Source organism: Notechis scutatus, chromosome 2, assembly GCF_049901735.1.
Source record: "Notechis scutatus isolate UNSWTSFEM ecotype Mainland chromosome 2, rNotScu1.2, whole genome shotgun sequence".
NCBI classification, from domain to species: Eukaryota; Metazoa; Chordata; class Lepidosauria; order Squamata; family Elapidae; genus Notechis; species Notechis scutatus.
In genome coordinates this window covers 146,594,768-146,611,830 of record NC_142010.1, presented here as the reverse complement: position 1 = coordinate 146,611,830, position 17,063 = coordinate 146,594,768, and the positions used below count along the sequence as shown (strand labels likewise).

At 44.8% G+C, this 17,063-nt stretch overlaps 1 protein-coding gene across 8 annotated transcripts in view; it reads left to right on the top strand.

Annotated features, from left to right (window-relative positions):
• Nucleotides 1-15,936, top strand: part of HDAC7 (histone deacetylase 7) — a 225,132-nt gene extending 209,196 nt beyond the window's left edge. For all 8 annotated transcript variants that reach the window (XM_087956542.1, XM_026673867.2, XM_087956541.1 and 5 more), the window contains 6 exons: nucleotides 2,787-2,884; nucleotides 6,644-6,762; nucleotides 7,771-7,904; nucleotides 10,764-10,848; nucleotides 13,274-13,406; nucleotides 14,508-15,936. In XM_087956542.1, the coding sequence (XP_087812668.1) occupies nucleotides 2,787-2,884; nucleotides 6,644-6,762; nucleotides 7,771-7,904; nucleotides 10,764-10,848; nucleotides 13,274-13,406; nucleotides 14,508-14,550 (612 nt within the window). In that variant the 3' untranslated portion in view covers nucleotides 14,551-15,936. The remainder of the gene's footprint in view (nucleotides 1-2,786; nucleotides 2,885-6,643; nucleotides 6,763-7,770; nucleotides 7,905-10,763; nucleotides 10,849-13,273; nucleotides 13,407-14,507) is intronic.
• The last annotated feature ends 1,127 nt before the right edge of the window (nucleotides 15,937-17,063 follow it).

Here is a 17,063-nt window from a genome sequence, read left to right as displayed (position 1 = left end):
GTTCTGTGAGTGAGATACTTTGGGCTGAGAGAGAGAGTATGACTGGCCCACAGTCTCCTACAGAGCTCCATGATGGGGAAAGGGAATTGAACTTAATCTCCCCATTTATAATTCGACCCCTTAATCGCTACCCATAGTACAAACAAAACTAGGTAGTAGGTTAACTCAAATTAGTGCATGGCTATAGCCTCCTCACTTGTGGCTTCTTCTAAGCTTGAAGGATCACAATGCTTCCATAAAGGCAGAAGCCCCTGGGCTTCTTAAAGGCACAGGAGCCCTCCTAGGAAACAAGATCTGACCACTTAATGCTTTATTTCCCTTATTACCTACAATCTCTACATTGCTTTATGTCCTATCTGTTAAGTTCCTCTGTCTCTGGTTGGTATCTGCTTTTCTTGGGGTTTTTTTCTAGGTTCCTAGTGGGACTTTTAGGTCTCTGCCCACTTAGCTTTTTTTTTAATTGTACCCACACGCAGCCTTCCTAGGCTTTTAAGTCTAACTCAGCTGACCGACATCCCTGTCTCAGAGACTCTGCCATCAGCCTTGTTCTCCAATGCGCTGGTGAACCGTCTACTCCGTCCATCCATACGCAGCCTTTCTTGGCTCCAGGTTAGAAAACCTAGATGTCCCCTTGGAAATTCATCGAAATTTAAATAGCATTGGTTTCTCGCTTCTTTTTTTTTTTAAAAAGGGATGTTAGAAACTAAATGCGTTTGAGGAGCAAGAAAGTCCTCTGGAGAACTTTGTGAAGCTAGCTCTGAGCATCTCCAGCTCTAAGAAGATGACGGAGAACTCTGCCCGAGCTGAGGGTGGGAGGAGGGTGAAATACCAGAAAAGGCTGGGCTTTTCTGGTATTTCAAATCCATCATGCTTTACAACCTGCTTTCAAAGGGGCTTAGTGCTGAAAGTGGCCAGGGCTGGAGTTGGCCCCCATCTGGTTCTCATCTCTCCCTCCAAGCAGGAGATATCAAAGGGGCTGAAGCATTGTTTATGATGCCGCACAAATCCCTGGGAGACTGCGGCATATCACTCAAGGCTTCCCCCTCCCTGCCACCCCCTTTATGAGCTGTTTCTCCCCCCCCCCCCTTCCTTCATCAGACACACTGTCAGTTTTGACAGTGAGCCTTGCCCCGACCGAGAGCTGCCACGGATTTTTTTCAACCCTTTCTCTTTTCTTGTCTTTCTCTCGCCCAGCTAACAGACATGGCGTGATTTGGAAGGGTTGTGGTTGCTTGTCCTTCAGAGGGGGATTTCCACCCACCCTTATCCATTTTTTGCAGTTCCCCTCTCCTCCTCATGAAAAATGCTACTGTTCCCTCTTTCCTTTCAAACACAAAGCAAACCAGGGTCTGGGTTGTAAGCCCAAAATGAGGGGGAAGACAGAGAGTTTTCTCTTGGAGTAAACCTCTGTCTAGGTCAGAAGCTTACTACCCCAAAAAGCTAACAGGACTATATTTCACATGGAGAAGTTTGCATGTTCTGTGCTGCGAATTCATGCCTTGTCTTAAAACATTGGGGCATTTGGGCTGCGGCATTCATTGGTCACGGGCTCAACTTTGGAATGACCAGGTGTGCCAGAAGAGGTTAATAAACACTTACAAGCGGTCTCCCAACATTTATGGGATTCCACATTAAGTGTAATGGAAACCTAGCCTCCACTAACCACCACCTTCTTTTCAGGGGAGGAAGAGAAGAAGATCAGTGTACTTCTGCACATGAAAATAACTGAACATTTTTTCCTTTGCAAGAACATTTAAGCATAACACTGCACATGAATATTTTTGGAAAAGGGCCCTGTTGACTTACGTTGGCAAAAGCTGCTCTGAATAACTTTTTAGTTGCCTAAACTGTACATTAGAGTAGTACTTGGGATTTGATTCCCAAAAGATTCTGCATGTTTGATGTACAGTAAGGCTATGCAGCACTCCAGAAATAGCGTAGAAAAGTTGTTCTATTAATCATTCTTCTAAGGATCACCAATTTAGCATGAAAGGTCTTCTGTATATAACCTTCACTCCCTCATTATCTGGAAATGTGTTTTTTTGGGAGGGGGGAGGGCCAAAAATCAATATTAACATTACCTAGGAATTATTTCCTGAAATGATTTGGGGAAGAATTTTGGAATTGATTCTGGTGTTTCATCCAGAACAGCAAGTAGCCCGGTTAAATTTATAATAGAAAAATGCTTATTCTTGTGATTGGAAAAACCTATGAGTATCCTTTCTGGGGCAAATAGAGAATGTTTGCCTTGAATGGTTTTTTTGTTTTGTTTTTTAGGAATGCAGTAAATAAATGCTGTATTTCAGAGAAAGAATTCCCAAAGAAGGGGTCATTTAATTCTAAGAGATTTGTGGTTCTGTTGTGAAAAAAGTATCTGAATAGCTAAAGATGTGAACTCTGATTTCTTATCAAAGGAAAATGTAGCACTCTTGGGCTTCCTTCCCAGTTTATGGTGGATATGCTTTGTGTTCCAAAGAATGCCTCCCACCCACACACCCAAAAATAAATGTTTAATGCACATGATCATTCACTACGATAAGATCACCAGAAGCGAAACCGTAACAGTGGAGTTAAGGAAGCATCCACAAATTGCTGTTTCCTGTTATTGAATGCAGGTCATCTATCCACTACTATCAGTATAATAGATTTAGGATTGGGATATTTTTTAGTTTAATTGCCTTGGACCTTAGGATCCTCTACATGGCTGCAGTGAGGCTGTTCAGTTGATCTGGAGGTGCAGAGATCTCAACAATGGACCTGACTTGCTCCCTATTGTTCTTTTTCAGGTGGGCTCTGGGGCTGGAGAAGGTTTCACCGTCAATGTCGCTTGGACAGGAGGCCTTGAACCCCCCATGGGGGATCCAGAATATTTGGCAGCTTTCCGGTAGGCCCTCCCGCTTCAAGCTTTGATACAATGCCTATTCTTCCAATAGGGCCTTGTTGACTTATGTTGGCAAAAACTGCTCTGAATAACGTTTTAGTTGCAATGGAACAGTTTACTTTTAGCCTGGCCCAGGAGGCGGTGGGGGGAGTAGGAGGGGAGAAATGAAGGAAGAAAAGAACAGACAAGCTGAGTTAGGGTAGATTTCTCCAAGCTGGTGCTCCCCAGATGTCTGAGATGACAACTTGTTTCATCTGGCATCTTGTTGAGGATGATTCAAGGAAAGCATCTGGCAGGTTTGCTCCCACTTTAGGCCAGATTTAAGGACGCTTTGTTCCCTCCTTGCAATAGCTCCTGTGCTAATTCTGGAGCTGAGCTTATCTTTTGATGTAAGAGGCGAACCCTTTGCTGCCCCAGCGCCAAAGATCAGAACCTGAGGAACAAAGTAGGCAGTCTGATTTATTTGAAGAAGTTTACTTTTAGTAGCCCATAGGAACGTTGTCTAAAGAGCTGCGAGCATGCCTGTTTTTCTTGGCTGGTTGTTTTCATCATATGGGACAGGAAGGCAGGGAACGAGGCGGGCAGGACTTCAGAGTCAGGGAAGGAAGCCTAAGAGTGTTTATACTTGGAAGTCAGGCTCATGAAGTCCAGTGGGATTTTTTCCAAATAAACATGATTAAACATAGGATCAGGCTGTAAATCTTTCTTTCCTGGGTTGTCAGAAGTTGCACGCACACCTCCGCTGGTAGCTCTGACACACTTTCTCCATCTCCTCTCCCCATTCCATTGGCCCAGGGTCCTGGCTGCTCCTGTCCAACTTCTGAAAACATTAAAGACCAAACCAGTTCAATCCCTTCTTTTGTGACCCAGAGCTGTTATAATATAGTTTCTCCCCAGGATGTGAAGTCAGTGACAAAGAGGCGCTATATTAAGAGTTCTCCCTCATGCCATTAACATCCCAATTGCTAAGACCTGTGTGCTAAGCTTCCCATATACTCATATAGCATTTTTTGGAGCATGCAAGTCACCTTTCTGTTACATACATTATTTTGCTAATTTTTTTCTGCAACCATCCAGTAAGGTAGGTCAGTGTTATGATCCCCATGTTGCTGAGAAGACTGGAATTAGAGACAGGGGCTCTGAATACCTGAAGGGTCAAAAAACAAAGTTATTTATCCTTAGTTGAGTTTCCAAAGGCCAAATTAGAGGGCATGCATGGAGTATGAAATGCCAGTAGCAATTCTGTGGTGTAACCAGTAATGTAGGAAAGCAATACGGATCTACATCCCATTCAAGAGAACTACTATTTCCTCGTCTTTTTTAGGGCTTCCGTCTCAAATTTAGTTTTGGAGACTGCCTTAAGGTTGTAGCTATGATAGACAAAGCAACTAAGAGGCTACAGAAAGACAACCTGGGGCTGCCTGGGACCTTGGGGCTTACAAGTGGCCCACCTTTGCTTTAAAAGAATCATTCCTGCAAATGCTGATGCATCTCTTTTTGCATTTTGAATTGCTCTGCTGCATCACCACTCTATCAAGCATGCAGAGGAGCTGCGTTTCTGATGAGCCTCTTCCACCCCCCCAAAACCACCCAACCAAGAGTTGGTAGAGCTTGGGAATGCCATCTGGTCAGAGCTAGCCTCTCTGGCCTGATGAGCGGGACCCAGAGCACTTGGCAGAGTCTCCCTTTTGAATTGCAAGGCCTATCTGTGCCAAGCCTAGGCTCTGGCAAAAGGCCACCCTCCCACAGCTGCCCAGCACATGTGCTTTGATTGCACTTAAAAGGGCTCTATAAATAGTCTCTTTCCCCCTACCCCACATATCCCCACTTTTGCTCCACGCGGAAAGGCAGCTCCCAGGCCCCATGCTTCTTTGAGCCGCTTGCCAAATGCGATCTAGCTGACGGATGAGATTCTCTTTATGTCCCAGTGGGCAAGATGGAAGGCCTGCCGGGCTCTTCGTAGATGAGGTCTGGGAATGAGGCGGCGCATCGAGGGAGGAGTTCCAACCCAAGCCAGCTTCCTCCCTGACATGCTTGGGGCCTGCTCCAAGCCTCCTTAAACTTCATTGTCTCACAAAGAGGGCTAGAAGATGGCTTTCTGTGGGAAGAGCCCAGGGCTGCTTTCAAACTCAGGCCAGTTACAGAGCCTGAGAAGTAGCTCAGTGGAAGTGAGATATTGGTCGACAGTCTGCTCTTTAAATATATGTATTTCTTGGAGGTGGGGAGGAGGTGCAGGAGGAAGTAGCAGTTTTGTAGATTGTGAATTGATGAGCCTGAAATTATACACACGGGGCTTGCTTGATACTAGAGGATCCAGGAGGTTGGGGCTGGTGGCCATTGATCAGGCACCTCTCATGCTGAGTTGCGTTAAGTTTATCTTCTCACCAAAGTTATTTTCATTTGTTTAGCTTTGTTTCATATTTTTGTTTGGATTTTTAAAAATGAAATGCGGGCAAGGGTGGGGGCAAGGGGAGGTTTTATTCCTTTCATCTGCCAGAGTGGTGTTTTTTTCTGGGGGGAGTTTGCTGCTAAAATTGCTATCTTCCACTTGAGCAAAATTGTTTATATGTTTATTAATGGAAAAAATGCTGAAGAGGAAAATGGAAAAATGCTGGAGGGAGGGGGTTCACACACACACAAACATACAGAGAGAGAGAGAGAAACATAAAGAGAAAGAGCCACACACACACAAACATACAGAGAGATAGAGAGAGAGACAAACATACAGACACACACACACACACACACAGAGAGAGAGATACACATAAACATACACACACACACACACAGAGAAGAGAGAGAGAGAGAGAAACATACAGAGACACGCACGCACACACAAACATATATATATATATAGAGAGAGAGAGAGAGAGAGAGAGAGAGAGAGAGAGAGAGAGAGAGAGAGAGAGAGAGAGAGAAACATACAGAGAAAGAGAAAGAGCCACACACACAAACATACAGACAGAGAGAGAGAGAGAGGCAAACATACAGAGAGAGACAGACACACACACACACACACAGAGAGAGAGACAAACATACAGACACACACACACAAACAGAGACAGAGACAGAGAGAGAGAGAGAGAGCACAGTTTCTCCAAGACAGATTCAGCCCTCAAGAATGTATCTGGTATGAGCGATTTTAAAAATAATTTCCTGAGGGAAAACTGTATGTGGCTCAACATCACATGTGGTTGGAGAGTCATACTTTGGTGTCCCATTTTAAAAAAATTAAACTGCATGTATGTCCCATTGAAAGAAGTGGGATAATTGGGGTGGGGGGCACAACAGGGCAGGAATTCTCTCAAGGTGGCCTCCCTTCCATTCAGGCAGGGGCCAAATCCAGATTTGTTCAACCTCAGTGTCAGTGTAGGCCTCAGGAGATGTAGTGATTTTCATGATTTCCTAAATTATTTAGTATAACACTGTGCCTAGTTGAATAACTTCTTGTCTTTTCCCATTTATACTTCTGTGTATCCTGGAAATGAATTATTCAATTTTTTAAAAAAAGAATAAATAATAAAAGAGATCTAGCAACATGGTGGAACTGATACAAATGGAAAAATACATGTGTAAGATGGTTGCTTTTTTTTTTTTTTTAATCATACCCCATCCTGGCCCATCACTATTCCTTAAGCAAGGCAATGCTTTGTGTTGTGAATAAAAGGCTGAATTATCCAAGGAGTCTAGAGAGTCGCTGATGCTAACCATCCTGATTTGATTTAATTTCTGAATTTCATTTCATTTCCTCCTCCTTTGCAGGACAGTGGTGATGCCAATTGCCCAAGAGTTCTCCCCAGATGTGGTGCTAGTATCTGCAGGCTTTGATGCAGCTGATGGCCACCCTCCTCCACTGGGGGGTTACAAAGTCTCAGCCAAATGTAAGGGTCCTTCAAGGTGGCACTTAATCAGGAAGTTTGCTCTTTGCCCAGAGGGAACATTCTGTTCAGCTGTTGTCTAAGGACTCTGAAGGCATCTCTTGGGCAATACTTTTGAGAGCTTGAATGACCATTAAGAGGGAATGCGCCAGTGAGGACATCTTACCATATAATGGTTTCCTCTTCAAGTTTTCTTCCATGATTTTTTAGAAGCACATGAAAGGAAACCAATTATGACAAAGATGAGTTGCGCGTGCAGGCTTTTCTTTTGTAATGCCCAGTTTATAGGTTTTGCTTAAAGACCAGGTTTTGTGGATGTGGAATGATACAATCCTCCTTGAGCGTTCAGGACATCTTCTCTAGCAGGAGAAGGACATGAAGAGGGTTTCGGGAAGCTAGAAAATTTGGTGAGAGCAGAGTTAAATGACTAGATAGCCACAATAGGTTTTTATTCTGTCCATTTTGGGGGGAAAGGGTGTCCTCGGTCTCAGCCAGGAAAGGTATCAACTCATAAAACATTTCTATGGTCTTTTTAGAGATGCCAACAGAAAGGGAGGGGGAAGCAGTGCAGCAGCTTGCAAAACCGAAATGGCATTTCATAAATGTTTTCAAAGATAGTAACTAGGTGACCGAAGTGTCTGCCACACAAAATTCTAACTGGAGAGCATGATTGATGACTCTTGGCTATGGATGTGTCCCATTGGAGAATATGAATTATGATACACCCAGGGGGTGGGGGGGAAACCACGGTCAAGGGTGACAATGAATGATGTGTCTCAGAGTTGGCTACACCCAGGCAGTGCCGGCATGTTAACTCCCAATAAATCCTTTTTAAGTTTTGGAAGTTTGGCTTGAGACTCATGATTTAAATGAGGGTAACTGCCAGAATCCTGACAGCTGGCCAACTCTGAGACACATTTCTGACGAAAGGCTTGTTGTGCTCTTGTGTTTTCTTGGAGAGGCCCTACCAGAGAGATCTGATTCCCCTGTTTCTTTTGGTTTCCTCTGCAGGTTTTGGTTATATGACCAGGCAGCTGATGAATGTGGCTGGTGGAGCTCTCGTTCTAGCCCTGGAAGGAGGCCATGACTTGACCGCCATTTGTGATGCCTCAGAGGCCTGTGTGTCTGCTCTGCTGGGTAACGAGGTGAGTGGATTTGGAGCACTCCCCAGCCTTATCTCACTTGGCAGGACAGGTAGACACTTTCAGAAGAAAAAAAAAGTAGTTTCACAGATTATCTAATCCTGTGCCATTTTGGAATTTAAAGGTGACAACCTGCTCTTTGAATTGCACTCAGGGGAAAAAACATGGAAGCCAGTGCTGTTTACACAGCAGTGGTGTAACATGGCCAAACCCTGGACTGAAAAGAATTTCCTGCACCACCAGACTCTGGACCTGTTATAATTTCTGGGTGGTTTTCAAGAGCCCATATAAAGTACATTCCAATAATCCTACCAGGAAGTGACCAGGGCATGAATGGCCAAGAAGATCTTCTGGTCCAGAAATGGGCACACAAGATAGATATGTGCAAAAAACACCCCACCAGACTGTGCCACTTGCCTTTAATAATATGTCAACATTCACTTTATAGATGCACCATGTTTCAACACGCTGAGTGATCATTTCTAACAACTATGGCCAAATAAAACTCTACCCAAGTATTTGAGCTGGCTTAACTAAAAGTCCAGTACAAAGGGGCTCTTTGGGCTTTGAAAAAGCATATAAGACCACTCCAGACCCAAATAAGAACTTGATGAGTCGTTTGGGAGCCTCAAGATACCACCAGTTCCTGGTTCTGAAGTTGGATGCACACGGGTGGGATTCTACCGGTTCGGACTGGTTCTATAGAACCGGTTGTTATGATTCTGCGCAGTTCAGAGAACTGGCAAATCATGCCCCTGGCTGGCCCCGCCCCTCTCCACTTGCCCCTCCCCTCCCCACCCAGTCAGTCCTTATCGGGCATGCACAACATTGTGTGCTTGCCTGACATTGCTGACTGTATTCTCCCCCGCCCAGTCACTCCTTAAGGTATTTCTTTTTCCCCCACCCGACGATCAGCTGTTCTGCTTTGCCCAGGAGGCAAAAAGAGGCATGCGGGGGGTTGCTGCCCCTCCCCTGTGCTCCGTTTTTGGCTTTCCTGGGCTCCAGGGAAGCTTCCTGGGAGCAAAAACACACCCCCAGGAGGCTTTCCTGAGGCCCAGGAGGCCAAAATAACTGGGGCTGGAGTAGTGGTGCCAAAAAAGCCACACCCACCCAGTCAAATGGCCATACCCACCAAGCCACACCCACAAAACTAGTTGTTAAAAAATTTGAATCCCACCCCTGGATGCACATGTATATAGGAAGCCCCTTTCTATAACACCACCCATGCACAAATACACCCCCGTTTTCCCTAGTGCTATTGAAATAAAGTCATTCTCCTCTTGCAGATGTCTGCAGGTGTCAGAAACAGTGATTTTTTTTTTTAGAAGATTCCTTGGGGAGAAAAAGAAAATTTAGTCCCTCTCAGTTCTACAAATGTTAGGCCAGGTGCTTAGAAGGGCTCTCCACCTCAGCAATACCGATCATGGTTCACTGGGTTTCTGTTCTCATGAACTGTGGCAACCAGTGGTTTGTTCTGCAAGTCAATATCAGGTGGCTACTGGAAAAGCTCAAAGAACTCCTCCCAGCTGGGCAAGCCAAGTAGAACGGCTCAAGGAGGATATAGGCTCTCTGCCCACAATTCAGAGAGTGGATATTCCTTTTTGGAACATATTGAATATTTGGTCTAGATTGAGATTTGGTCGGTTCATCCTCATCCCAACCATTACCTCACCCCGGGCATTGATGCAGGACCTCCACAGCTGCTTCATATGTCCAAGAGAATGATCAAACTCCCCATTCTTCTTTTGGCAAGGGTCATGCCTCAGGAATGCTCAACAGTCTTTCCAACATCAGGTTTGAATGAAGATCAAAATGGATTGAGAACAACCATTTTTCATTCCAAAGTGACTGGAATTGAATGAGCACCATTTTCTTGCACACCTTTTCCTAGGATGTGAACGTTGGCCACCGGCCAATATTAATAACTTCTCCATCCAAATTAGTCTCAATGAGGGCTGTTTTTAAATTGGCGGGATTCTCTTCCCCTCTCTGTTTTACAACCTCCTTACCCAGCCAACTGTCCCTTCATTGATAAATTTATTCAACCATGACAGCCAAAGATATAGCCCAGGGTGCCTGGCTGCACATCTAACTTACATCTCTCGGCCCATTTATCACTCTGTCCTTGTTTTTGCCAACTTCATACTGCTGCAGGTCACACTTTTCGCTGAATGAAGAGCCTCCCTTTTCCTCTCCTCTTTTCCCTATTGATTATATTTTATTTGTGTCGGTGCGGGTGAGTATATAAATAAATACGTGGGCGTGGGCTGAATTGCAGTCCAGGCAATCCTTCCCAGAGGTTTTGTATAACAACTCATTCTAAACATGCCTCTTTATTTAAAAGAAAATAAATCCAGGTTAGTTACTCACAGAGAGCTACAACAGGGAAATCCCATTAGAGCCGTGGTGGCGCAGTGGTTAGAATGCAGTACTGCAGGCTATTTCTGGTGACTGCTGGCTGCCTGCAATTTGGCAGTTCAATTCTCACCAGGCTCAAGGTTGACTCAGCCCTCTATCCTTTGGGAAAATGAGGACCCAGATTGTTGGGGGCAATAGGCTGACTCTATAAACCGCCTAGAGAGGGCTGTAAAGCACTGTGAAGTGATATATAAGTCTAAATGCTACTGCTATTTTGTTTATTCATGGAATAAAATGATCCCACCTGATGTAGCGACATGATACTCTGGTACCAAGCTGTGATCCTTCTTCAATTTTATTTTTTGTAGCCTATTGGCAGTTACCTTTCAGCACGCACACCTTAGCGAGCATATCGTAGCAAACAATGCAGTTGCTGATCCTTTGTGGCATGTTTTCTTGCCTCCTTGTTCCAGACTTACAGGTAAACCTTCTTTTATTCCACAGCTTGAGCCTCTTCCAGAAGAGGTCTTGCAGCAGAAACCTAGCACTAATGCCGTGCACTCCTTGGAGGCAGTAATCAAGGTGCAAAGTAAGTGGAGGGATTCCTCTTATTGTGAAGTATAGATAGAGTGGCCACACGTAAGACAGGGACTGCTGCTTGCAACTGTTTGGCACTGCAGTGGTCTGTGGGAACGCCTTTGAGAGATAGGAAGGAAGAGGCATAGTAGACTAGGCAGTGGTTAAATAAGAGGCAGCTTAGCCTGCAGAAATAATGGTACCATGCAGTGGTGGGATTAAAAAAAAAAAGACTACACTCCTGAGAAAAGGTTACTGCAAAATCCCCATTCCCTCCCCACCCCACTAACCTGCTTTCCAGCTCCGTTCTCCTGTGCAGGGCTACAAAAGAAGACCCAGCCGATCAGCTGGGACTCGGGAAGCAGAGAATAGAGGGGGGCGGGGCCAACCAGAGGCGGTCTTTGCCGGTTCTCCAAACTAATCAAAATTTCCGCTACCGGTTCTCCAAACCAGTCAGAACCTGCTGAATGCCATCTCTGGGACCACGGTTAATGCCTCAGAGGGGCTCTCCCTAGTGTTGTGGGCCTTGTAATGGCAAGGGGTGAGTGTTGTATTTTCAGACTCACAAGATTCTGTTACTGTAACTTTAGCATAATGTTAGTACCCATAGATAGAACTTCTTGTCTGGATTGCCTCTGAGGGTTGATATCAATCTTACAAGTCTGAAAATGCATCTCTCCCTCAGCACCTTTACAGCCCAAAAAGTTAGGGGTGGCCACTTCTGAGACAGCATCAGTTTTCTTATGTGGGCATATCTGCCTTTTGTCTGCCTAGCCTGCTGCTCCTGTTCCTCCTCCTCCTCCTCCTCCTGTCTCCCAAAGACATTCTCACAGACCATTACAAGCATTGCCTACCGTTCGTAGGGAAATATAGACCTTGCTCAGGTCTATATTTCCCTACGTAAGGTAGGCAATGCTTTTAATTATTTTTTTTGGAAAAATGTCAAGTGGGATTTACAGGTGGTCCTTGACATACGACCTCAATTGAGCCCAAAGTTCCTGTTGTTAAGTGAGACATTTGTTAAGTGAGTTTTGCCCCATTTTACGACCTTCCTTGCCACAGTTGTTAAGGGAAGCATTGCATTTGTCAAGTTAGTAACGTGGTTGTTAAGTGAATCTGACTTCCCCACTGACATTGCTTGTCAGAAGGTCGCAAAAGGGGAATCACGTGACCCCCAGGACACTGCAACCGTCATAAATATGAATCTGTTGCCAAGACTCCGAATTTTGATCATGTAACCATGGGGGATGCTGCAAAGGTCATAAGGATGAAAAACGATCATAAGTCACTTTTTTTAGTGCCGTTGTAACTTCTAACAGTCACTAAATGAACTGTTGTGGAGGTCTACCTGTATTTGACAATTTATCCAGTCAAACCATGTAATCAGTTGTTAGTTTGTATCAATTCTTACCTGAATTTTCACAGTGAGGAGCACCTGGCAAAGAGCAGGAAAGTGGAGAAATATTGTAGCAACTTCCTTAAAATAAGAAGCGGTCTACCATACGATAGCTTTTCTTGCCTGAAATTTTCCAACAAGAGTGCATTTTCCAGATGATTATATATCTTTTTTGCATTTCTCATTTCCATTCCTCTTCTGCTTTGGGAAGTAGCCTTGTGAGCAGAGATCTTGTAGGTTCTGGACTTTTGAGCAAGGTCCCTCTCTTTCCTTGGCCTACATCAGGGGTTCTCAACCTGTGGTCTGCAGTCCCGAGGAGGAGAGGGGGGCAGCAGCAATGCCATCATAGAGGAATCTGCAAAGGCTTGAAGAAGTGTTGTGTTAAGGATTTAAATCTTGAGATAAGTCTCGGCAGTCCATGGCCACAACAAGTATTTAAAGGTGGTCCGTGATGAAGAAAAGGTTGAGAATCACTGGCCTATCTTATGTATTTAAGACATTCTTGAATGCAATGATACTATTGTTAGTATAGCAGTAATAAAGAAATGGAGTAGTACAGTGGCAGATTAAAACCTGGGAATCTCAGATGCGAGTCAAAAAGAAAGAAAGAAAACTCAGCCCAATCTGCCTCACAAGGTTATGATGAAAATTGAAGAATTCCAGGAGACAAGACAAAAATTACCCATGTAATTTTAGGCTCTATGGGAAAAAAAGGTAGATTCTTCCAATTGTGTCTCAATTTCAGACCGCAACATTTTTTAAAAATTTGAATTGTTCCCAGATAGCCCAGATCTGGAATAGCCAGAATACGGCTGGTATTGGGGTTAAAAAGCACAGGGTATGTGCCAAGCTTGCTGTAGTGAACCTTTAACCATCACCCAGTGGCATTACAGCACATCTGATTTTTGAATGGTGGGTATGGAGTTTCAAAACAATTCCCCTCAGTTTAGATCCTTGGATACAACTGTGTGACTCAATGAAAGTGGGTTCCTCTGCGCATCATGTGCCAGAGCGGACACTGATCCTGCCTTTTCTCTTCCAGGCCAGTACTGGAGCTCTGTACGTCGTTTTGCCCCCACTGTGGGGTATTCGGTTTTGGAAGCCCAGCGTCACGATGTGGAAGAGGTGGAGACAGTGACAGCGCTGGCCTCACTTTCTGTAATGGCCGAAAAAAAGTGAGTGTGTCCCTTAATTATTAAAACCACCAGTCTGCAATGTAGCTATTGGAAAATGCAGGGGGATCAAATGTGAAAGCCAGGCTGCCAAGATTAACTTAGCCGGGCGAGAGGTGCTTCTGAAGTCAACAATCTTGGGCAACAGCACTAATCAAAGGCCGATCCCATCACATCCCAATTTCTATTCTGAAGAACGGTTTGCCTGTTGGAGCATTTTAATTCAACACTTTCCTGCCATAAGAGCAGAAGGAACATTCCCCATTTTGTCAACTGTATGCAGCTCCACTTTCAAGGTTTTGAGTCATCTCACAAATTGGTCTTGAAAAATAGCTGCGGTGCATCTGCCTATAAGATGAACCAGGTCCAAGCTGCAGCTCAGGGAGGTGTGCAGAGTTGATCAAGTCTGACCGAAGGGGAGAGCCACCATTTTTTGGGGGGGAGGAAACAGCATCACGAATAACAGTGTTTGATTTGGATCCAGGAAACATGAATTTAAGTCCGTGCTCCCCAGTGACCCTCAGAGCTTGAGTCTAGTCTACCTTTTAAGACCATTGGGAGGATGATCTTTAGCAGCTGGGCAGTCATGTGGAAGAATTATGGCTAGGGAAGACAAGGGTTTGCTCAAACTAATTAATTGCTACTTATTTTACTTCATCCCTCTAATTAAAATAAAGAGCATGCTCTCCAGAGCCATATCTAAGAGGGAGAAATGAATTTACCCTAAGATCAGACTGACCTTTATTCTGGGAACCACCCCCAAACAATTTAATACAAGCATGTAAATACTGTTCCATACTGTTGTATTTGGGGCATTTTCTGCTACATTCTGCACTTTGGGGAAATCCTTCAAGAACCAACCCTACGTGAGGCACATTTCAGACCTGCATTATGATGCAATTGGTGTTAGGTAGGGCCCTAGGGCAACTCAGCTTTCTGACAGATAGGTCTCTCTGCTTCCTTTGACTCCCTTCCACTTCCCAGAACTATGATTCCCAAGCAGGACATGAAAGTTTGATCAATTTATCTCCAAGCAAGTGACATAGCTGGGATCTGATCAGTGTCTTTTCCTAATCCTTAATGTCTTGGCTTCTTCTGTTTTAGGCGGCAAGAAGAACCAATGGAAGAAGAGCCCATGAACCAATGAAGAGCTGTTCTGTCCTCCACCAAGAACACATCATTCGTTGTGGCTTGTTCCTTGTATCACAGTCCCGGCTCCCATCTGCTGCACAGCCCACATTACCCTCGGCCACAAAGCTGGAAAACTGACTCCCAAGTGCAGGCAGAGAGGCTCTGTAGAAGGAGGCATGTGGCAGACCTTCCAGGATTAATAGCTACCCCTGGGGGGTACCACGTGCACAATTCTGCCAAGGCAAGCAGCAGAAACCGAGGACACAGAAGAGCAGCCATATGGACTGCCAAATTGGACATTTTACTCTGATGTCGGGGTGGTGCCTTTCCCCTCCAGAACCAAAGATGTCCATAGAGTGATCCTGCTGTACAGGAGCCCAAGTCATTCTCCTTTTTTAAAACAAAAAACAAAACCTGGTCCCTCGGTTGAGGATGTCCCATCATCAAGGGAGCTGGACTGTGCATGGAGAGAACGTCCAGAAGACAAACATTGGATGTTCAGACAATAGTCAACCTCTTTATAGGACTGACCCAGACCAGTTCCTACTAACCACTGTCCTAATTACACCTTTTCGGTCTTGGACCTTCTTAATTTGCACTATTACACAGATCACACACAGGCACAAACTTTGTTCTACCTTCCATAGGATTTTGTGGGAACAAATTGTACCTCCTTGTGGACTTGAGTCCTTGACTTGACCATTCCTCCAGCATCAAGGCACTATGAAAATGCATAGGCAGTGGTGCTTGTGGCTGGTTGATTTGTCCAGATCCATAAAAGTAGGCAGCCTTATTCCAAAGAGTAAACTTCAGGGGTGGGGAATGAGTGATGGACACAGTGAGCAAGATAGATTGCTCCTCTGTTATCCCAACCAGTATGTGGCATTTGAATTCCCTGTAACTTTCATTTCTTGGGGATTTCTTTTTCTGTACCTGTTAAAACAACAACGCAAGTGCCTATGCAAGAGCCTTATTATTCACATGAGTTAATACCTTCCATAGCTATTCAATCTTTGTGGGATAATGGAAGATAGCTCATTCTATTTTGAGCAGAGAGGCTGCTGCTGGCACAACCACTTTTCTACGGACGAAAGGCACTTCGTGTGACATGTGCATATCTGTTTTGCTTTCGTATCCATTGCTGTCTGCATGTGCTGGAAAGTTGCGTTCAGTCGCAGCCTCCCAGCGTGTGAGTGAGAGGCACCCATGACAATGATCCACACATTCCTTAAATTGAAGCATCTTCCACGCGGGACATTTGTCGTGTTCAAAGGGGTCATTTCTTACTGTTCGTAGTGAGATTGTGTGTTTGAGGGGAGGCCGGGCAAGGTATGGAAGAAGGATGTAAAATATATACCATGTGCTGGATCTAAGCCACCCAGTAAATTGAGCCTTTGCTATAGTCCTAAGTATGTTGCTTTTTTTCCCCCCTTGCAGCCAAAAGTAGAATTACTTTTCTGACGTTCGACGACATTCACATACACGTTGCTCCAGCGTCAGTAACACAACGCAGATCTGTCTTGCCACGCAGCGGCACGAATCTTCCCACTGTAGCTCCCTCCTGTCACATGGATGTGGAGAATGGATGAAGCAGGGACTGAGTCGGAATGCTGGAAATAGCAATGTTTTTTAAAAAGCACCCTCCCCGTAAATGACAGCCATTAGTTTCATACATGCAAGAAATGGATTTCCTTTTGCTCGGTGTCTTTTTTTTTTTTTTTTTTTGTATCTGGCACATTCTGGTGCTGTCCCCTCCCAAATGAAATCTGGGAGTAGAGAAATTACGCTGCTTCCGGACTGACAGGATCTGATGATCTGGAAACAGATTGTGTTGTATCAGATCAAAAATGGACAGCGCAATTTCTTGGCATTTTAAGAAAGTAAACATACAGCATTGAACATGACCCTAAACTAGACTTCATGTGACTGGGGGGAGGGGAAGAAGGGGAGGAAAACTTCGGCTTCACCAGGAAACCCCTGATCGTACTTCGGTTCCATCAAATGGTGAGTCTGGAGTTGAAATGTTTGGGGAGAAAAGACAAACTTCAAGGGGTCGCTTACAACAGTGGTCCCCAAGATTTCCAGCTTTGTGGATGGGGGGGGGGGGGGAGAGGGGATGGTTCCATGCGAGCAGTAGGCTCACCCACTATTTCCACAGTCCAGTTTCAAATGGGCCGCAGCTTGGTACTGGGCCATGGTCCGGTGGTTTGGGAACCCCTAACTTACAAGACTTGGCAAGCTTTGGAACAGACAATTTATAGAAACACAGAGAGAGCTATCATCTTACCAGGTGAGGAAAATCTGCCCTTTAACCTCTTTTTTTAATCGATGAGAGTGCAGGACAAAAGAATAGCAGTATATGTGATTGTTTGAATTTACTTCCGTGAATGCAAAGCGTCAATCCACCATGATCCTCTTGACTATTCAACCATCCTTTGGGCAGGAGGCCCAGAACAATTACCCCCAGGGTTGTGTGCGCTGTCTTTGTGCGAAATATATGATGGGTCACACGTGTAATAGTCATATGAC